The 23,916-nt window shown below is 33.0% G+C and overlaps 1 protein-coding gene across 1 annotated transcript in view; it reads right to left on the bottom strand.

Annotated features, from left to right (window-relative positions):
* The window catches only part of MMP16 (matrix metallopeptidase 16), a 358,245-nt gene that overhangs the window by 181,700 nt on the left and 152,629 nt on the right, over positions 1-23,916 (bottom strand). The window contains exons 2-3 of the mRNA XM_030839261.2: positions 14,936-15,084; positions 4,703-4,825 (exon numbers count right to left, since the gene is read on the bottom strand). Of these exons, the coding sequence (XP_030695121.1) occupies positions 4,703-4,825; positions 14,936-15,084 (272 nt within the window). The remainder of the gene's footprint in view (positions 1-4,702; positions 4,826-14,935; positions 15,085-23,916) is intronic.

The following is a 23,916-nucleotide window of genomic DNA, read 5'->3' on the forward strand; positions in this document are numbered from 1 at the left end:
AGGAAGTTTTAATGGTCTACATAGATCAAACCAGCCACAATATTCCTTTAAACCAAAGCCTAATTCAGAGAAAGGCCCTAACTCTCTTTAATTCTGTGAAGGCTGAGACAGGTGAGGAAGCTGAAGAAGAAAAGTTTGAAGCTAACAGAGGTTGGTATATGAGGTTTAAGGAAAGAAGCTATATCCATAACATAAAAGCACGAAGTGAAGCAACAAGTGCTGATACAGAAGCTGCAGCAAGTTATCCAGATCTAGCCGAAGAAAAGTTTGAAGCTAACAGAGGTTGGTATATGAGGTTTTAGGAAAGAAGGAAAGAAACTATATCCATAACATAAAAGCACAAAGTGAAGCAACAAGTGCTGATACAGAAGCTTCAGCAAGTTATCCAGATCTAGCCAAGATAATTAATAAAGATTGCTACGTTAAACATTAAATTTTCAATGTAGATGAAACAGCTTTATTATATTAGAAGAAGATGCTATCTAGGACATTCATAGCTAGAGAAGAGAACTTAATACCTGACTTCAGAGCTTGAAAGGATAAGCTGATTCTCTTGCTAGTGGATAATGCAGCTGGTGACTTTAAGTTGAAACCAATGTTCATTTGCTATTTCAAAAATCCTCGGACCCTTAAAATTATGCTAAAACTACTCTGCCTGTGCTCTATGGGTAAAACAGCAAAGCCTGGATGACAATACATCTGTTTACAACATGGTTTACTGAATACTGTAAGCCCACTGTTGAGACCTAGTGCTCAGAAAAAAGATTTCTTTCAAAATATTACTGCTTATTAACAATTCACCTGGTCACCCAAGACCTGTGATGGAGATATACAAGATTCATGTTGTTTTCATGCCTACTAACACAACATCCATTCTGCAGACCTTGGAACAAGGAGTGATTTCAACTTTCAAGTCTTATTATTTAAGAAATACATTTTGTAGGGCTATAGCTGCCATAGATAGTGATTCCTCTGAAGGATTTGGGTAAAGTAAACTGAAAATGTTTTGGAAAGGATTCACCATTCTTTATGCCATTAAGAACATTTGTGATTCATGGAAAGAGATAAAATATCAATATTCACAGGAGTTTGGAAGAAATTGATTCCAGTCCTCATGGATGACTTTCAGTGGTTCAAGACTTCAGTGGAGGAAGTAACTGCAGATGTGGTGGAAATAACAAGAGAATTAAAATGAAACATGAGCCTAAAGATGTGATTAAATTGCTGCAATCCCGTGATAAAACTTTAAATGATGAGAAGTTGGTTCTTACTGATGAGCAAAGTGGTTTCTTGAAATGGAATCTACTCTTGGTGAAGATGCTATGAAGATTATTGACATAACAAAAAAAACAGCATTCAGAATATGACATAAACTTGGTTGTTAAAACAGTGGCAGGGTTTGAGAGACTTGACTCCAATTTTGAAAGTGCTACTGTGGGTAAATGCTACAAACAGCGCTGCATGTTAGAGAGAAATTATTCATACAAGGAAGAGTAAATCAATGTGGCAAACTTCATTGTTGTCTTCTTTTAAGAACTTGCCTCAGCCACCTTGACTTTCACCAACCACCACCCTGAGCAGTCAGTAGCCATCAACAGCTGAAGGTTAGCATGTTTTATCAATAAAGTACTTTTAACTAAGGCATGCTCACTGTGCTTTTGGCCATAATGCTACTGAACACTTAATAAACTGTAGTATAGTGTAAACAACTTTTATATGCACTGGGAAACCAAAAATTTCAAGACATCACTTGATTGCTATATGAGCTTGATTGCTATATTCTCTTTATTTTGTTGATCTAGAACTGAACACAGAATATCTCTGAGGAATGCCTGTAATGGCAAACCGATTCTAAAGTTTATGTGGGAAGGCAAGAGACTCTGAAAACACAACATAATACTGAAGAAGAAGAATAAAATCAGAAAACTGACACTATCTGATATCAAGACTTACTCTAAACCACAGTAATCAAGAAAGTGTGATATTGGTTTATGAATAGACACATAGATCAATGAAGCAGAATAAAGAGCACCAAAATTTACCCACACACATAGGCAACTGATCTTTGACAAAAGATCAAAGGTAGTGGAGATAGAATGGTCTTTCCAACCAGTGGTGCTGGAACAACTGAACATCCACATGTAAAAAAATGAATATAGATTTTACACCTTTCCCAAAAACAAACTCAAAATGGATCATTGACCTAAATGTAAATGCCAAACTATTAAAATTTTAGAAGATAACATAGGAGAAATTCTAAGTGACCTTCTGTTTGGCAATGTTTTTTTGATATAACAACAAAAGCACAATATAGAAATGAAAATAATTGATAAGTTCTACCTTACTAAAATTAAGACTTCTGCTCTGCAAAATACACTAAAAAGAGAATGGAATGTCAAGCCACAGACTGAGACAACATATTTGAAAACATATCTGATAAAAGACTTGTAATCCAAAATATACAAAGAACCTTTAAAATAGCAACTCAATTAAAAGTTGGTGCAAAGATCTAAACAGTCATCTCACAAAAGAAGATGTACAGATGGCAAATAAGCATACAAAAATATGCTCAGCTTCACATGGCATTAGGGAATTGCAAGTTAAAAATTTGAGAAACCACGTATTAGAATGGTTACATCCAGAACACTGACAACACCAAATCCTGACAAAATTGTAGAGGAACAGTAACTTCCATTCATTGTTGGTGGTAATGCAAAATGGTTTAGCCACTTTGAAGATAGTTTGGTAGTTTCTTAAAAAGCTAACCATAGGCTTACCTTATGATCAGCAAAATTATACTCCCAGGTATTTAGCCAAATAAGTTGAAAATTAATGTCCACACAAAAACCAGCCCACACGCATTTATACTAACTTTACTCATAATTGCCAAGAACTGGAAGCAACCAAGAAGTCTTCAATAGGTGAACAGGTAAGCAAATTGTGACACATCCATACAATGGAATATTACTCAGTAATAAAAAGAAATGAGCTATCAAGTCACAAAAAGACAAGGAGGAAATAAATGCATATTATTAAGTGAAGGAAAGCAGTCTGAAATGGCTACAAACTGTGTTTCAAACCATATGGCATTCTAGAAAAGGCAAAACTATAGAGACATTAAAACCATCAGTAGTGTCCTAAGGAGAAGCGGGATGAATAGGTGCAACAAAGGATTTTCAGAACAGTGAAACTAATTCTGTATGACACTGTAATACTATATGATATTATGCATTTGTCAAAATCCATAAAACTACAACACAAAGAGTGAACTGTGGTGTAAACTATCGATTTTAGTCAGTAATAGAGCAATACTGGCTCAACAATTGTAACAAATATCTAATACTAATTAAGATCTTAATAATGGGAGAGACTATGTGAGTGTGTATACTGGGAGGAGGTGGGGCAGTGAGAACTACCCATACTATCTGCTCAACTTTTCTGTAAACCTAAAATTGCTCTAAAAATAAAATCTACTAATTATTTTTAAAGCTGGATATATTCTTTTATTATTTCTAAAAAAAATATCTAGAGTTTATTCTGGGTGTTCTGTTAGAAAGTGATACAACTGTGACTAAAGATAGTTTTATTTCTTTACAGATCCTTATATCTTTTATTCTCTTTTATTACCTTACAACTATAAGTAGTTGCACAATGTTATTGGATGGAGATAGAGATAGCAGGTATTTTTTGTTGTTTCACTTAACGATTTTTTTCCGAACATCTCATGTTACAGTTGTCATATTATATGTGAAATACATAATGAAGCTGTAATTTTTGTTTTTGTAGATGCCATTTTTCTGATTAAGTATCTTTCTTTGCTTTGATTCCTAGTTATCATAAATGGAGGTTAAATTTTCTTGAACGCATTTTTGTATCTGTTAAGGTGATCATATAAAGAATTTCCTTTAATACTCCATATTACTCTCAAGACAGAAGGGAGGCCAGCCCTGGTTTTCTAAGTTGGGTTGAATAAACATGGTTTACATTTGTCTTGCATCCTGTTCCTTCTCTTTCAAAACAGGCATCATCACATTTATATGATTGTTAAACTTCTCCACGTGACTGTAAATTTCATGAGGATGGATGGAATCCCTATGTTTTATTTATTGTAATATCCCCAGTAACTAGCACTGTTCTTTGTCCAAACTGGTACTCAATAAAACGTCGTTCAATCAGTTAATGAATGAGTATGAACTAGCAGCAATTGCTACTCCAGATTGGAAGATACTCTCATCCCTTAAGCATGCTTCATTGAAGACAAGAAAGGATGATCCATTTGCATTGTTGTAAAAAGATAAAAAGTTAAATGGTTGCTCTGATACCAAAAGTTAGTTAATAATTCAAAGATATATTGTTTAAATTGCAATTATTTATATACTTTATTATTTTATAATTTTTTAGATTATAAATACTTGATAAAGAATGTTGTGTGTTAGAATACTCATCTGAAAGTCTTTCAGAATGTTAACATTTATTCAAGAAGCTGGAAGATCTAGCTTACAAAAGTATTTCAAGGAATGTCTGTCTACAGGGTCCCCAAATGGACAATTTATTCTCTTCTCAATTGCAATTTTTTTTATGTTAACATTACATCACTATATGTTACCATGTAGTCAGTGTGCATAAGATCTCAAACAAAATGTCGAAATACATAGTTGTGAAAGATTGAAAAGAAACAGTAATTCATCATTAGCTCTTTTACCTGTAAGTGATGTGCTTGTGCTGCCACTTCTGTCCTGTTAACGCATACCGCTTTCGACGAATATTAAATTTGGAGCTACCTCTTGTCTGGTCAGGTACACCACATCGAGGCTTCTTCATCCAGCTGCAAAAAGCAATATTTTCCAGTTATTTACCAACAACGCTAATCATTAATTTCAAAGAGAAATCCATTGAGAAGTTATGGCAGTGGTAATAAAAACGGGAAAACATAAAGGAGAATTTTGTCAGTTTTCTTGCAATTTGAATCTAAGTATTGTAGAAAGCATTTTTTTTTTTCTGGAATGATCAAGAATCACTAGTTTATAACTCATATCCTTTAGATAACTTTTCTTTCTAATTCATTTTGGGCTAACTGTAAACTAAGGTATTCTGATGCTTCTAACTAGAATCTGCTGTTAACAGATATATGACCTTGGGAAAGTCTCATTCAGAAAATGAGACTTTTTAAAATAAATTTTCACTAAGGTCTCTTTCAGCTTTAACATTCAACAATTTTTAAAATCTATTACATGACCTAAACTCCAGGAATCAAGAAGATATATGCTACTCTCTTCTAGCTTAAATAGAAGGAAATTGTTGTTTAGAATAACATTTGCCTTTCTCCACTTTTTTCTTCTTTACACTTTAAGCATTATCCCAATTTTCAAATAACAGCCATTCTCTTTGAACCTTTAATAGTAACTGAATTCACTGCTTAAGAAATTTATTTCTGAATGTAATGTTTAGTATGACACCAGTAAAATTTAAATATTAACATTGGGAAAATAAAATGCTGGTTTTGATTTATTGATTTTTAATACTTATATAGATATAGTTGTCTAAATTTTTTTCTAGAGAGTCTCATTTGACCATTGTCATGTTTTCTATGTAGTCTTGCTTCTTGTCTAAGGAGAAAGATTGACATGATTTTTATTAGTTTTTCTTTAGTGACTCAAAATGGCTTTATCATCCATTAGCCCATTTAATTTAACAATTACAGAACTGAAGCAGAATCTTCATAGCATTACAGGCTTCAGAAAGTGGAAATGAGCAAAATAATTAATTTTTGTTATATTTCATCAAATAATTTCTATACTTTTTAAATGGAAAATAATTGACTGCAGAGATGACTGTCTAAAGATGTCCATTTCATGAAAATGACTGAAATAGTTTACATATTACATGGATAAATCAGCTAACTAGCTTTTATAAACATAAGAATAACATCATGCAACAATGAAAGCATGACTTTTACTTTTTAAGAAAGAAAACACTTTTCTGATAAGCATTATATGTTTCTCCTTTTTTATTCTCCTACCAGCAAAAATGTAGACATTGCAGTTAACAGACTTAACAAACTCCATCCTAGTTTATGATGCATTGTAGAGTTACTTCAGGAAATCACTCTTTCCCTTTATTGAAGTCTCCAAACCAAATGAGATGTCTTGTAAATGCTAATGCCTAGAAAGTTATACAGACCTATGGAACTGAAGTCTCTGGAGCCAAGAATTGAGATTTTTTACTTTTAACTAAAACTCCCAGGCCACTCTGAATTAGCAATCCCCAACCTTTTATGGCACCAGGGACCAGTTTCACGGAAGACAATTTTTCCATGGCGGGGGGTATGGTTCAGTTGGTAATGCAAATGATAAGGAGAAATGGGGAGTGGCAGATGAAGCTTCGCTCGATAGCCACCACTCACCTCCTGCTGTGCGGCTCTGTTCCTAACAGTCCGTGGCCTGTGGGGTTGGGGACTCCTGCTCTAAATCACTAAGTTTGAGATATATTTCACTAGAGTGTAAAACACTCAAGGGCAGGGGATCTACATACTCCCTGTACCTGTACAACCTCTAAAATTTAAAAGAGGCTTAATAAATAGGTGGATAGGGACATTTTTTAATGAAAACATATTTTTATTATATTCTGTAAGATCTAGATACATATTCAACTAACAAATATTAAGCATTAATGGTTAATATTAATTAATTAATGATAATTTAAGTGGCTTTTATCAATGGCTATTTCATTAATCATACTCTCAACAAAAATTATATTTCTTAACCAAGTACTTATTCTGACATCTCCCTGAAAGTGCTGTAAGAATAAATAATTATTAAATATGAATAAATTTACTTAATGTTGATGTGATTACACTTACATTTAGCTAAAGAAAATATTGAAGTAAACACTCTAGGAAAAGAAATAATTTTGAAATGGATTGTGGGATAAAATTTGACAATTTGTATTTATACTGATACATTATCAGATGAAATATGTTTTCAATGAGGATATATTCTCTAAAATTACTTTAACAATACATAAAGTTAAAAGATGAAGACAGCCATTGAAAACATTTAAATTTACTAATGTAAATTTCCATTTTAAGTTGTGCATATGTTGGACCTAGTAAAAGTTTTCTCAATGAAACATTGCATCTTCCAAAGGACAGGGCTTTTAGGGATGAGTATTAGATTCCTATGCTGAAACATATTTCTGCTAAATTCCTTATGTATTTCTTCAGCTTTTGCCCATTTCATATAATTCTTTCTTATGTTCCAACTATTTGTTTATATATTTACTCATTCTATCCTGATCCATTTATCTTACAATATTTTTAGGCTTTTATAATACGCTGAGATATATGAAAAAAAAGTGTGTATAAAAGATAAGGTAAGGGGTTCTTGCTGAGTTCCAGTCTAAGGTAAGACATTCATGATAAAAACAAAAAACAAAAAACAGAAAAACAATATAATTAGTTAAGTCTTCTCACATCTCCATCTAGCTATCTTGTCATCATTTCTAATTTTACATGTAATTTAAAATTATGATTTTTCAGCTCCAAACTTGCACCAATTCTTCTGATAACTTATCTCAGCCCAAAGTCTTTCTAATGCCTAAGCCAGGTATCCAGGTAACATCTTCCACTGATCTCTCTTCACATCCAATCAATCATGATGTAGTATCTTCTGCCTTTAAAACTTCTCTGTATCTCTTACTCTCAACAGTGCCTTCTCACTCCTAAAGATAAATCTTTTCAAAACACTGATGTATTTACTAGACATTCTAAGTATGAAATTCTTTTATAGACAGAATCTTATTCAGGCATACTTAGCAAGGATGCCCCCCATCTCCCTGCTTCCCAAGATCCACACAAGTTCTACAGAAACAAAGCTCTTTCTGCCTTTGTATACAGTGAACTCTGGAATACTTTTGCCTCCTTATTTACAATGACAATCCTAATCCTCCTCATTATTCAACTCCCACAGGTACAGTTTACCATCTCAACACAGCATGTATTATAGTGTATATTACAATGTGTACATCTCTGTCTCTGTCTTCTACTAACCTGCGAGTCAAACCAGAGAGGCCTGTATGGGACCGGTGCCCAGGGAAGCTTCCAGTGAAGAACATGAAGCAAATGAACTGTCTTCATGCATTTTTTTTTGCACATACCGATCTCCCTCACTATCCTATATGTTTCTTGAGGACTCTGTAACTCTTACAGCTCTGTGCCTTGAACAAATGCTTACTATGCAGAGAGATGTTGTGTGAAACTTTATATAAAATTAAATCATAATGTAGATGACTTAAGTGTAAGAAATAAACATAAGAACAGGCATGAGGTAATATAAACTAGTAATTTAATTCAAAGAACACTTAATGAGGGTTGGTCAAGATAGCTCTATGTTAATTTCACCAATATATGTACCCAAATATTCTGGCACAGAGATATTAGCAGGTATTAATTATCAAAATATGTAAAATCCCAAAAACATGATCAGAGCACATCTTGACACTAAATATGTCACACAGTATCTGAGCTAAATCTGTCCTTGGGATTTTTATGTGATTCCAAACATTTGTTCTTTAATTTTATAAGCACTTGTTTCTTTCTCTTACAATTTTTAAAGTTCTCAGTGATATCAAGAATGGTCAGTGTTTACTAGAACTCATCAATGAATTAAATGCTGTCTAATATTAAATGTAAAATTGGCATGTTAATTTTCTTATTCAGTTAGAATCTGGCAGTTCATTTCTAGTTATCATGCACCAAAATGTTAGTTCCATTCATATATCAATTTGATAAATCCCATATTTACCTATACACAAGAGTGCAGAAGTAAAGAGTGCAATTTTACTTTTGCATGCAAAAGTAAAATTGATTGTCTCACCCAAGGTAATAACTACATCATATGAAAAGGAAAGGTGTTGAAGTGTATGTGTGTGTGTGTGTGTGTGTGTGTGTGATTTTCAAGTCGTACTTTTTTGTGAAAGTATCATAGCTAAAACACTTATTTTTTCAGTGTGTCAACACACACTCATATACCTGTGCTTCTTTACTGACTCATTTGCTAAGAATTTTTTTTTTTTTTTTTTTTTTTTTTGTGGCACGCGGGCCTCTCACTGTTGTGGCCTCTCCCATTGCAGAGAAGAGGCTCCGGATGCGCAGGTTCAGTGGCCATGGCTCACAGGCCCAGCCGCTCCGCGGCATGTGGGATCCTCCCAGACGGGGCACGAACCCGTGTCCCCCACATCGGCAGTCGGACTCCCAACCACTGCGCCACCAGGGAAGCCTTGCTAAGAATTTTAAGTTGACATTCTAAAGCAAACAAAGACATGGGGAATGAGCACTGGGCTCGGGGGGTGGGGGTGGGGGTGGGGGGCAGTGAGCTACAAGAGAGACATTTTGTAATTTCAAGTTGTAAGTCACGGCACCACCCCAATTTTCATAAATATAATACTGATATTCAGTATTGGTTTAACTGTTTAGAATACGGAGCATTTTTAAACTAGTTTGGTGGATCATTAATGTCTTTGTTTAAATTAACTCAATTTAAAAATGAAAAATATCTAAAAATCAGTTATCTTGTGAGGAGTTACATTATAAAAGTTGGAAGCAGGGATCCAAGAGCCAGACTGCCAGGGTTCCCATCCAGCTTCACTGACTCACAAGCCCTGTGCTATTATTCAGTCTACTGTTTCTTTCTATTCCTTAGTTTCCTCTTCTATAAAATGAAATGATTGTACTATTATTGAGTTAATGTGAGGATTCAATTAGTTAAATCAGGTGAAATACTTAGAACAGGTCCTGGCAGATAGTAACTGCTATTATTATTAACTTATAATTTTAATATTATTTTTAAAATATCAGGAAGTAGTTATACTAGTAGTAGTAGAAGCAGCAGCAGCAGCATACAGATATCTATGTTTCTACATTTTTCAGTTCACTTTGACTTGTATGTTGACATAAAGCACTTTGTTATTCAAGACAGGGATATTCTTAGTATTTTGATAACAAATATGCCAACAGACACATTATCTTCTGTTTTATGTAAATAAAGTAATCATAATCTTCTAAGCAAGTTTACAGTAATGTTAAAAGCCACTATATAGGAAACAGTATCCATTATCTTCAGTTAAAAAAGAAATTAATTAGTTGGGCATTCATGTCCAACTAATATATAGGGCTGCCCACTGCATGACTCCAAGAAGCTCCTTCAAGTTGTAGTCCATGCCCCTGATGCCCCTATAGTGGGGCTGCAGGAAGGCAGCTCCTCAATAGAATAAGATGGGAATGCCACTCTTTGGCTTTGGGGTTGGGGCTGTGCCACACAGTGGCCCTGTGTACATATATCTACCTTTACCAAGGGAAAAAATACTCAAAAATATATATTTTGTGCCTTAGGCATAAGTAATCTTAGAAAATATTCATCAACATAATATATTAAACAGGTTTCTATCCTCCAAACTTTTCCAAGTTCTAATGAAAGGTAAGAGTAATACCTATGATTATAGTTGTCCCAAGAAATCTTTCTAGAAATTTTAAAATATGCTTATATTTATTATGTTAAAAATCCTTAGGCTTTGCTTGTATTCAAGTTCAATAATAATGAAGAAGATTTTTCAAAAGAAAATTAACTTAGGGCTCAAAATGTAGATAGGCTGATAGCTCACTCTGGTCCAGAGTTTCTTTTTTCTATCAACTCATTAGCAGCCTGCATGGACCCACACGTTATTTCCAAAGCTGAAACTGCAAAGTTAAAGTACTTAAAAACCCAAGCACAGAGAATAAGTGTATTAAGCCTCCATGATCTGCAATGTGAACAAAAGCTCTGTTACAGCGTCACCTCTTTCTTAAGCTTTCACCTCTCACCTTTTACCTTTTGGAATGGGGCTCTAAGGACCCTGCTCATTTAGCTGTTAACCAACCTTCTGCAGCTACCAAGATGTGGACTGACCCATGCTATAATGTTATAGCTTTGAGTACCATTGTTATGTTAAAAAATAACAAAGAAAAATCTTTAATTACTGATGGATCTATCTTTTATATCCAAATTGAAAATGAAGAGTCTTAACTTGATAATTTAGACAAAAGAAAAAAAATCATGGAACATCTGGATAAGTAAACCAAAAAGCTTGTAGTTCTTGATATATCTAAATAAATACTTGAATTCCAAAATCAGGAGTTCAAATATCACTACAGTTTCATAATAATTCTTTGAATAAAGCTACTTATTCAGTCTTAAAATAATTTTTAATTAAGACAAATTTCTGGGCATGATTTAAATAAATTAAACAGAATTACTAAGATCATCCAGTATACATGTATAAATGTATATATGTTTGTATGTGTATACACACACACATACACATATATATATATATGGAGAGAGAGAAAGAAAGAGAGAGAGATAAAAACAGAAAGATCACCTTACAAATCCCATCAAGTATGCTCCAGGGCATAACATTGTGCACACATAAAAAGATAAACTAAAATTTTAAAATACTTACTATTAATATTATAAAAACATATTAGACTCATTCTTATTATTGCCTTGCTATCCTTTTCCGTCCTTGCAAAACTCTGCATTTTTATGCATAACATAGATTAATTCACTTATTAAGGAATTTAAGTGAGGTTGCTTACTAAAATTAGCTAAGTAACCAATAATTTAAAAGAACCATTGCAACATATGATAATTAGCTCATTTTGGGTGGGGATGGTATAAGTATTTACCACTACTATCTCTCCAATACAAATGTTAATTCAAAAGCTATATAATATGCCACTTAAGGTACTAACCAGATTTGTTGCATGAAAATGGTTAATTTCTTCAATGTAATATAGGGATTATTATAATTGACATCATTACTTTTCATTACCCAAGAATTATAGATTGAATCCGCCAAATGTCTGTCTGCCAAAAAAGAATATAATTACTTTATTTAAAAACAATTGATTTCAACAAGACTCTAAAATTAGATAAATGTTTATGGCATTTAAATGCCATAATGAATGAATGAATCCTAAGACATTATTTTAATACTGATGAATAATTCTAGGTCTCTAATTTTACTACATATTTTATGTAATAAGACTTAGATGAAAAAAATCATACATTATAATTTGACTATGTAAAATAATAGAATGCAATTTCAGCATGGATTGTTACCACACATTCATTTAATATTACAGAAGCACAGAAAATTGCTTAAGTAGCATGATTATAGGGATTACACTTACAAAAATGGTACATAATTTGAGCTGAATACCCTGAGCAACAATACCCCAAGACTGGGGATACATCAGTGGAAAAAAACAGACAGGAAGCAAATGAAGCTGCTTCTAGTATGAAGCAGGGTTTCTAGTATGAGTGACAATGAGAATGACACAGAGGACAGAGGAGGCATCACAGTCTAGGAAGGGAAAGGACCAGGGTTCAACAAGGCTTTAATGGGTTCACATAGAAATAACGACCAAGTGTAACACTCTCTTTAAAGAGAAAGATGCATTTTTAATTTCAAAATAACTGAGTTAGAACAAAACTCTTTTAAAGAAAAAAAACAAAAAGCAAGCAGAAAAACTGGTTGGTTTTAAATTTAAGGCTGCTTATTTAGTTGATCTTTTCTTTATAATGCTATAGCTCACAGAAATGTTACTTTAACACCTGCACACTGACACATTCCTTTCTTTTGGTCTGTAATCTGAGCCACTGTATGCCAGGAAAAGACCCGTGTCTTTTTCTGCACCTCTGCATTTTTTACTTCATACTGCTGTTCAGACCCCTTTCCACAGGAAGGGTCCAAATAAATCCTGCACACATTCCTCTTCCATTATGTCCTGACAAAGACCTTTTTCTAGCTATTTTAGGGAATCAAACTTATCCATCCTGAGTCTTTTCAATGATTAGCAGGGGCTTTCAAAAGTGGGGGGAAACACAAATGACACCTTTTATAGGACTCCACTCTCTCAATTTTAGTATCTAGTAATAAGCATATTTAAAATAATTTGTTTCCCAAGTCACCATTTATTGTATTTTTAAAAACTGTGTCATAATTTCCAAAAAAGTGAATTAGAAGGTATCAGCTCTGCGTTAGGGAACAAGAAAGCTTGTCCAGAGCGCTTTTTAAGTTGTTGGGATAAAGAGTACAATATAAATGGAGTTCTGTATTGTACACAGCAATGAAACACAGGGCTTGCTGGAGGTTTTGCTTATTAATTTAACACTATATTTATTTTGGATAAGAGGTATCTTATGACTTAAAATGAACTTTTGATAGTATACTATTAAGAGAGAATTGCGATGATTACAGGGCAGTAGATCCAAAATATCAAAATTGTATTCCCAATATTAATAACAGGTTTCTCATTCTCACAGAATGCATTATATTAATTCTTCATTCTGTTTTCACAGACTCAAATCAAATTCAATATTTAAGTATCTATGAAAAATGTTAGGAGAGGTAATGTATTTATTTATTTATTTATTTTTAACATCTTTTTTGGAGTATAATTACTTTACAATGGTGTGTTAGTTTCTGCTTTACAACAAAGTGAATCTGTTATACATATACATATGTCCCTGTATCTCGTCCCTCTTTCATCTCCCTCCCTCCCACCCTCCCTATCCCAATTTAGTTTTTCAAACTGCTTGAAAACTGTTTAATCTTCAAGCCATTGTTATATGTTTTTTTCTGTTTTGATGAAATAGAAATAGTATGACTAACATCATACTTTAAGTATTAGAAGGCAAAATAGAATTTTAAAATTATATATTAAATTAGTTTAACATGTAAGAATTAATTATATACTCCTGAGTCCAGGCACTTCAGGTATTTAAGAAAAATGTGTCATTTCTCAAAGGTACACAGCATGGTATAGTGGAAACTTCCCCAAGTAAATGTCAAAAAATCTGGACTCTGAAACTAATCTGGCCTTCAACTAGCCTTTGACTTTCAGTTTTCTACTTGAAAAAGTGGAGAGAAAAATGTATTCTTATCTTCCCTATTGTGTAGGTTTAATGTGTGTTGATCATTATAAATGCTGAAGTAGATTTACTTTTGAGTATCAAAGACTCAATGAACACAAATAATTCTTCCCTGCACTAAAAGAATTAATCATTTCCTCCTTTGTTGTCTAGAAACAATAATGCTGTTTCATAGTGTACTTGTGGTAAAACAATTTATGACTGTGTCTAGCTACACAGTTAACTTGAAGTTCCTTTGAAGAAGAGACTATGTCTTTTGGATCTGTATATGCCTCTTTCACAGATAAAATGCCCAGTAAAGTGTGACTGGTTGAATAAATAAATGAACATATGATTGATAAAACAATAAATAAAATAACAAATATTATTAAAGAGTAGAAATAAGTCCTTTGTTACTAAAAGATTGAAAGCACAGACTTTTCAGTGAAAACTCTTCCCTTGATTTAACTAGTATGAGAATTGTCACTAGCAGAAAGCTAGTAAGCTATTAACTGGCTCTCTGATTCCCCCCCCCCCTCAAAAACAGAGCCTGATTTGCAGTTTCCTATTTTCCTCGGTTTCAATATTTTGACTTTGGCCAATTTCAAGCTACTGCTGTGATATCATTTAGGGAAAGAGATGTGCACACACAACTCCCTCCAGCCATACAATCCAGCTCCAGCACATCACTTATCACCACTCTTCTAGTAGTGGCTTCAGCTGTACATCTACTTTAACTCCCATTGTTGGTATTTTCTTTCCTAATTTGAAAATGCATTGCTTAAGTCCAGGTGAATAAACTTAATTTTGTGTTTTAATTTTTTATGAAATTTCAGGGGAGTGGAGTTAACATAGATTAAGTTCCAAAGAAACATTCATGAGAAATATCATTCCATTTGTGGTTGGTGGAGTTCACTAAGGGTTTTTCAGACCACTTAGTTTGGCTCAAGAGCTGAGAAAAAAAGAGTGCTGATGCCATTACTTACTCAATTGTGTTTCGGTCCACTTTTCCTGTCATGTTAATGCCGTAGAACTGCTGCATCGCAGCTAAGGCAGACTGCATGGTCTCTGCAGAGCGCAGCACTGACATTCTGGGGTCAGTCGGTGGAAGGTAGCCGTACTTCTGTAACCAAACCTGCAATAACAAGTACAGCTCTTTTTAGATCAACTTCACAATTTAACAGGAATTTTATGGTAATTAAGTTCGGTCTATAGTTGATTTTTAAACTTTATTTCCTCTCCTAAGGGCATATATTATTTAATTTTGTCTCTTTTTAACACATATTATGTAGTTTAGGTTATTTTAGTATAATTTCAGTGGTTGTTACAGATCTTTCTAACATACACACAAACTCTAATTGTAAAGAAAAAGATTAATCATTTTTCTCAAGCTTACACTGTATAGAATACTATAGTAGATACTGGATAAAATCACAAATAAGATCATCCCTGCCCTCTAGGAACTCAACTTCCCAAAATGAAGATATTTTTTCAAGAGTATGACCCCACTGAGACATCTATGCTGAAAGGGGAAGTTAATGTGCATATGCCACATCTGAAATGTCATTTTCCTGAATAATTAGTCACTGACTATAGCTGTTACCAGTAGCATCGTCACATGTAGACCAATTATTCTATAATGACATTTGGGGTATGAATTCTATGCAACTGGTCTATCCAATTGTAGCTAGATATCTTCAAGGACAGGGAACTCTTTCTCATGTAAAGGATATCCTTTCATTTATTTACAGTTGATTCACTTCAAACCAAATCATGTAAGTGACCAAACTTTTCACATACAGATAAAATCAGACTATTTAGGTGAGAATATTTGTCCCTCTCCTTAAGGATATCATGATTTTAGTTCTGGTCTTCCCTAGGGATGAGAGATTTGGGAGGATAGTGAGAGGAAGATATTGATGTTGAGCTTACACCCAGTCATGATTACAGCCAAAATCCGAGTCATTTAAGGTTAGATTTTAAAAATAACCAAAACTTGGGTTTTCTGGGGGGGATCTCTACCAGAGAGTGGATGCTTTCTAGTTTTACAATTCTATATATTCATTTTAAATGCACAATCATATGTCCAGCTCATATCCCATCCTGCTGTCCCTTACTTCAATCTTTCATAAGGCTCTAAGATTTCTTGAAGATTCCTGTCAGATTGAGAAAGGCCAGGTAATTCTGCCTTTGGCACAAAATAAAAGCTGTGCTATTTAACGGAAGGTATTCACCAGTATGTGTTTCCCCTCCCACCTGAGTCTATTCATCATATAATGATCCTGTGAAGTTGTAGCTTTCTCCCAATACCTGATACACTTCCATTATGACCTTACAATTAAAACAGAAAAGAGTTATTTTCTCATTGAAAATAAACAGCAATTATAGAAGTTAAATTTCACCAAAAGAGATATTAAATATATCAGCTTTTTAACATGTAAAACACAAGGTGGAATCTTTTGTGGTATTTCCAAGAAATTGACCCCCCAAAAGTGCAGCGCAACCCCTTGAAAATAAGACAAAACATTTATTCTAAAACTATTTAAGGGATTAGCAAATGCATCACTGTCACGAAGGTTTACTGTTGAAATTCCATCTAGTAAACTCATCTACCACATAGTGAAAACATGCCCAGACACTCTCCTCATCTAATCTATAATGAATAGGCTGCTAGGGAAGACATATATTCAGTAACCTAGTCAACAGTGGTACAGTCTGAAATAGACCTTTTTTTTTTTTTTCCTGAATGAAGGAGACAAGATTTCACTGGCAATATATTACTTACTAGGAAATTCAATACCTATTTTCAAACAATTTCACCCAAATTAGATTTCATTGTGATTTTTAATAGTATACATGCACAAATATTCTGAAATTGAACTCTTTTCTTTTTCCCATAGCACTTTGTTTGCATCCATTTCTTACTTGCTATAGAGTAAGAAACCTTGTTGCTAGGTTACTCAAGGGCGCTAAGCTACTGTCAATCACGTTTGTGAGAACAGCAAAGAAAAAAACTGTTAATAAGCCCTATGATTTACATACAAATAGAGACTATAAAATATATGAATTTTAAGTGCATAATGAAAAAATAGCATGCTCTAAAAAATATGTATTTGATTTATGCCTTAGGCTTTCAAACAAATAAGTTAGAATTACATAAAAAAAAATGGTGATTTTTCTCTAAATTCTTTTTTATATTATGTCATTCATCATGAAAGGCTGTTTCTCCAAATGAATAAAAAGTGCATAACTATTTTTAATTGTAAAATATCAGAAAGGCTAAGGAATCTACCATTTTATGATCAAAGTCTGTTTCTCGGCTGACAAATCAATGTCAGTAAGATTATGGGTCACTTTGAGTTGTCCATTCTTCATACCATTGTTATTGGTTAATCAAGAAATCTTTTCTGACATCATCAATAATTGACCAGGAATAATTATCAATTAAAATTTGTAATGCAAATTTCCACAAAACAGTGGAAGATCAAACATGACTATATTGGTGTCACATTATAGTATGAATTCAGCAAGGCCTCAATAACATTTCTTATTGAAGCAAAGCCTGCTGTAGACAGCTTTACTCTAGGTCAAGGTAAAAAGTAAGTGACTATACCTACAATGCTTTCAAGTAGTAATTTTATCTTCAGTGCCTATATATGTGTGTATATATATATATATATATATATATATAAAATCCAATGTATAAAATACAGATGAAAACAAATATCTGTTTAAATAATTTTTTAATCACCAAGGGGATATCCTCTCTTGAGTTTGCTTTTGTTTTCTGTTATTTCATTTATGTTGTTGAGACCACAGAATTCTGAGAGTCCAATCATTTTTGGTATAATAGGAAAAAGTCTGTACCAAACAGCCCTAAATAATAAGATGTTAATGCTCTTTGTATGAGGATAATTTGGTCAACATGGTGATGTAAAACTAGCCAAATACAAGCCGTACTGTACACTCAGCATCAAGGGTAGGAAAACACTGGCCGAAATTCATAGTGCTTTGTAAACACTGACATTTAAGTTACCAATGAATTAAGATCAGGTTCAAAAAGTGAAGATCAGGAATAAACACTGGCTCGAAATCGTCAAAGAAGTATAGGAGTCTTTGGTATAAGTAACCTTATTCTACTCTATAGAATAAAACATGTTTGTTGTACAAACAGAGCAAGATAGGTGGCTTAGCATGTCATCATTCTATAGTAGTGAACAATAAGAAGTTTGGGAAATTGGGGTATAATAGAAGTGACATAGAAGAAACCTTTCTTTATAACGTTTTTGTTTTCTACTAAATTATAGTATCTTATTTGATAAAAAATTAAATTAAATCTACAAAGTAAAATTTGAAGGTACACCTTATCTCTTAAAGACTATACCATAGACATCCATCTTCATACACTGTTGTATGAAATATATCCCTATTTTGTGCCTTGATGTCTTTTCAATGTTTTCAAATGCACATAATGGATAATTAAGGAAAACTTTCTTTATGTGTGCATTTTGGGGAAATGATATTGTATGTGTAGGGTCCATGTGAGGCTTGAGAATATATAAAGCCACCAGCATAATTCTTGCTCAATAAGCCATATTATTATTTTATGCTTAATAATTGTTCTGAGTTCTTGAAATTGTTCCTACTGAAGTTAAGATTTGTCCTTGGAATGAGCAAGACTGAATATGCAGGTGAGATTTAAGTAGTCAGAATTGTGATGAAAGAGAAACTACAGAGGGTACAGAATCATATATTGCTTGAAAATTCCCCAAGTCCCAAAACAAAAAGGGGAAATGTAAAAAAATTGGCAAATTAGTTTTTATTTTGTTTTCTTTGCTTTATTTTGCTCACTGGATTGACGTGCATTTGAGAGTATAGAAAATATATTAGGAGACAAACAGCTTTCTTTGAGGGAAATCTTGACTCCTTTTACTGTCTAGGATTCAGCCCATCTCATTATCACTAAAACAAGCAACTACAGAACCTCAAATGGTGCAACAAAATCTAACCTTGAATTACATTCTCTGTTACTAATATATTCAAATACCTTGCTGTCTTGTGGACAAAACCAATTTCCTACACTTAGTGATTACCTAAATGGAGGAAAAACCAGAATAGTTATTTTCTCTGCAGATCAAGAAGATATATCAGGCAATAAAAGGCAAACACTTAAATTCTGTGCTAATAGATATTGCCTTTACTAGATTCTAATATAAATAAGGAGCAGCAGACACACAAAGTTCCAGTAAACTCATTAAGAAAGTGTCCTTGTCACAAACATTTCATGTAACCATATAGTGAAAACCTGTATTAATTGACTTAGCTATCCATATCCATATATCAGGGTGGTATCCTGAAATATGGCTTTCAACAGCAATAACAACGAGGAGACATTAATAGTTCTTATGCCTAATGGCAAATGTAAGCAGAGCATTTTTAGAATATATATTCTTATTTAATCTCTCAGTCCAGTACTGAAATCAAGAGAAGTAAATTTTCCTCCAGCTGTTGAGGGTAATAAGTTTATCAATACCTTAATATAAAATTAAGATATTATTACTCATTTACTCAAGTGAATCACAAAGGCAAGAACCCTAAATCTCCCTCACTGACAGGACCCAACACATTGAAATGAGAGAACACAATGAAATGAAACACAGACATCCTTCCTCCTGAAAAAAAAAATTAAATGATTAAAATAATAAATTTATTAGGGCATGAAGGGATGTATTTTAGATATTATAGAAATTCTTGGAGAGGAAGAAAAGGGAAGTAGGGTTTGGAATCTTACTTAACCTGAAAGATCACTTTGCCAGTCCATATTCCTATTTGTGACTGAGCCAGTTATTTCAGGCATAGTTTCATTTCAGCTAATGTTTGGTAAAGCCAAATGCAAGCTTCATATACCCAGTGATTATATGATCCAAATTATAGTACTCAGTATGGAAGAACAAAGAAATGGGTGATAAGTATATTTTTATGATAACAATCACTTCCTTTTAAATAATTATGCATTTTTTATTATATTGGCACATACATTTTAAAAATTATTGGCTTCATGTTAAATTGAACATATTTACTAACAAAATATTTAAATCTATTCTGATATAATTAACTGAGTTTCTTAATAAAATGCAACTGGAAGAATGTATTTTTAATAGTTAAATTTTCATTGTTATCAAGTTATTTTCCATTTTCAATATGAGACTTCCAAACATACTTGTAAAATTCTGTTATTAACCAAAATAAACAACTAAAACCTGATCATACCTTGTTTTGTGGTACCATCAGCAAAGTTAGCAAAAGCTTGAGGACATTTTTCACTGACATTCCATATATTCACTGGTTATAAAGAGTAGCAGAATTTAGGACCTAAATTGTCTAGTCTGAAAAGTGGCTATAAATATGAATTATAACTACCTATTAACCAAAAAACTTATGTGGGAGCAGTCATTCAGAATTGGTCAAATTGAAAATTCATAGGATAAGTTAATGAGGCAAAAATTAGTGTTTCTGTTCATTCAAAAATCTAAAGGAGCTCTAAATCACCATCCCATCCCCACCATGAATGAATCAGTGTTTGAAATTTCATATATAGTATGTAATTTCTTTAGAATTATACTGTTGCTTAAATGGCTTCTTAAATGAAAATGAAGCAGTGGAAGGACCAAAAGATACTCCACTGAACATCTTACCAATCAAGAGACACTGTCAACTGGAAAAAAAGATGGAAAATAGCTGGGGCCATTACTAAAAGTTATAATGATCATCATGACCATATTTTTCACTTTAACATGTGATTCTCTCATTTATGATAGAAACTAAAAACTTAGGATGTAAAGGTTAAGGAGACTTTTATCATTCTGCATAAAAGTGAAGATGCAAGATGGAGGGGTTATGGGGATATATGTATACGTATAGCTGATTCACTGTTATACAGCAGAAACTAACACAACATTTTAAAGCAATTATACTCCAATGAAGATGCTTTAAAAAAAAAAAGTGAATTGTACTTTGTATTTAGCAACTGTGGGAGTGAAGCCCCTCAAACAGTAATGGCTGAACTCTAATGGTAAAAACAAACAAATAAACAAACAAACAAAAAGACAACAGCCCTTAATAAGATTCCATTATATGTTAGTTGTTGTGCTGGAAAGTTAGAGTACTGCGATACACTGTCTCCTTATCTGTCTTTACTGAGAATTTTCTAAAAGACATTACTTGAGCCTAAGTCATGTAGATGATGGACTGAACTTGTCTTTATTGGGCTGGGGTGGGGGTGGGGTGCAGCTTTAGCTTCTTTGACGTAGAGGTACAAAATATCTTTGAAACTTAGACACAAAATACCAGAGCATTGTATTTAATACACACATCCACACATTTATGCATGAACTCTCCTACCTATAAAATAAGAAAAAATAAACTTCACTTTTATTTAATGCACAGATTGATTCTGGTTCCCTCACTTGGACAGACTTCATACAGTCATCATCTGTGTTCAAGCAGGTGTCCTGAGGGAGGAGATGGAGTTCCACAGTACAAACAGGTTTAGTGTGTCACCTTCAATAGTTAGCTTGATTCCAGCACATTGCAAAATACAGCTATTTTTAAATGGATTTATGGATTAGTCATTTTAAAAAGAAGAAATTTTGTAATACTTTGTGATGTGATGGAGAATGACCAAGAAAATATTTTGTACCACATAGATGTTTCCTGCTTATCTCAGGGCAAAGTACTTAAAAAGTTGTCACACTTACATAAATTTTGCATTTCTTTTACAAAAAGACAAAAGTGCTGTCATTTTCCATAAAGACAAGAGGTTGCAAATACAGCTGACTCTTGAACAATGTAGGGGTTGGGGTAGTGACCCCCCATGTAGTCAAAAATCTGAGTATAACTTTTAACTCCCCCAAAATGTAATTACTAATAGCGTGCTGTTGACCAGAAGCCTTACCGACAACATAAACAGTTGAATAACATAATTTGTAAGTATGTGTATATTTACATATATTTTATACATTCGTGACATATCTTTTGCTTAATTTTTTCGGTATTTCTAGGCTATGTTGTTCATCTGCAAGGTTTTTTCAAATTGCCATAAATCTCCAAAAAAATTTTCCAATACATTTATTGAAAAAGTTTGCATGTAAGCAAACCTGCACAGTTCAAACATGTATTGTTCAAGGGTCAACTGCAATATACTACTCAATAGCTACATTGGGAATATGAATAAAAAGAACATAAAATCTGTCCCATTAAGATAAAAGTGATGTTTTAGCAATTAGGAGAAAAAAATGCTTTTGAAAGAAATATGCCCTATATAGAGAGTATTTTTGTAAAGATGCATGTCTGGAAGTGTTTCCATTATCACATGAATTTGTACTGAAAAGATATAAATACATCACCTATTAAAACTGTCTCAGAATTTCCTACTTTAAAATTCCAGAAACATAATTTTCCACCTGTAAAATAACATGCCAAAAGAATAATTTCAGTAGGTTGTAAGTCCATTTGTTAAAAAGATGAAAATGCAACACCTTTCGATTTGTTTTTAAGAACAATTGATAGACATCATGGAATATGAGAATTTGCCATCTGAATTTTGCCAAAAAACCTTTGCATAACTGATGAATAAGATTATAGAACGAGCCTAGTGGTTTGTATTTAGCTAATGACATAGCTTTTTCTGTTGCATTTACATATTTTTATGAGGTGTCTTTTTGTCCATGGCAATTTTTAAGGAGATTACAAATATATGGATCTTATGCTTAGTGAAGTAAGGCAGCCAGAGAAACACAAATACTGTATATTTTCACTTATATGTGGAATCCAAAAATAAAGACAAATGGACAAATATAGCAAAACAGAAACAGACTCAGATACAGAGAACAACTAGTGGCTACCAGAGAGGAGAGGAGTAGGGGGAGGAGCAAGATTGGTGAAGGGGATTAAGAGGTACAAACAATTGATATATGTATAAAAAAATAAGTTGCAAGGATGTAATATACAGTGCAGGGAATATAGTAAATATTTTATAATAACTTTATATGGTGTATAATCTATAAAAATATTGAATCATTATGTTATACACCTGAAATTAATACAATATTGTAAGTTGACTATACTCCAATAAAAAAGAAATAAACAAATCTTGAAATTGCCATATTTTAAAGTATCAAATCAATATTTTCAAAATAATGAACCATAGTCAGCCATAGAACTCTCCATGAAAAAATAGTTCTAATAAGAGCAAAACAATATAAATGCAATTATTATGTAAAATACAAAGATTATTATTTAATTTTGTCATCCTTAACTCATCTTACTATTTCTATTTTGAGGATATTTTATAACATATATAATGTTTAGTTAGTTCAAAGATATAATGGTAAATAAGATTGTGAATGTTAAAAAAAATGACTGATGGAGGAATGCAATAGAAAGTGCAGAGATCAATGATCTGATAGAAAGAAGATACTCTATGTTTTAAAGTGAAGCTAATTCCTTAAATTCTCTCCATGACATAGTCACTTACTCTCCCTAAGGGATGAGAACACAGTCTATCAATATCTATATAATATATTCTGGCTGTGACAATTCCCAAGCTTTTCCTTTCTGTCAGGCACTATTGAAGCTACTGAAGTCCTGTAGAGTAAACTCCCTAGAATAACTTCCAAGACATTCATAATTTGGTCTCCAAGTATGCCTTTGTTACTTTGTTGTATAGAATCCATTTCTTGGTCACACTGAAATTTCAGTTCTACCCCCAACAGACCTCCATAATAATAACAACTGCTGTCAGTCCTTTACTGCCTACTAGGTACTAGGCAATTTACATGATTTATCTTATAGCAATTCTGCGAGTTAAGCATTATTATCTCTCTTTTATAAATGACAGAATAAAACCCCAGAAAGATTAAATAACTTACCCAGGGACACACCAATAAGAGAGGAGTAATCAGTATTC

This window comes from Globicephala melas, chromosome 17 (assembly GCF_963455315.2).
Source record: "Globicephala melas chromosome 17, mGloMel1.2, whole genome shotgun sequence".
In the NCBI taxonomy this organism is placed as follows: Eukaryota; Metazoa; Chordata; class Mammalia; order Artiodactyla; family Delphinidae; genus Globicephala; species Globicephala melas.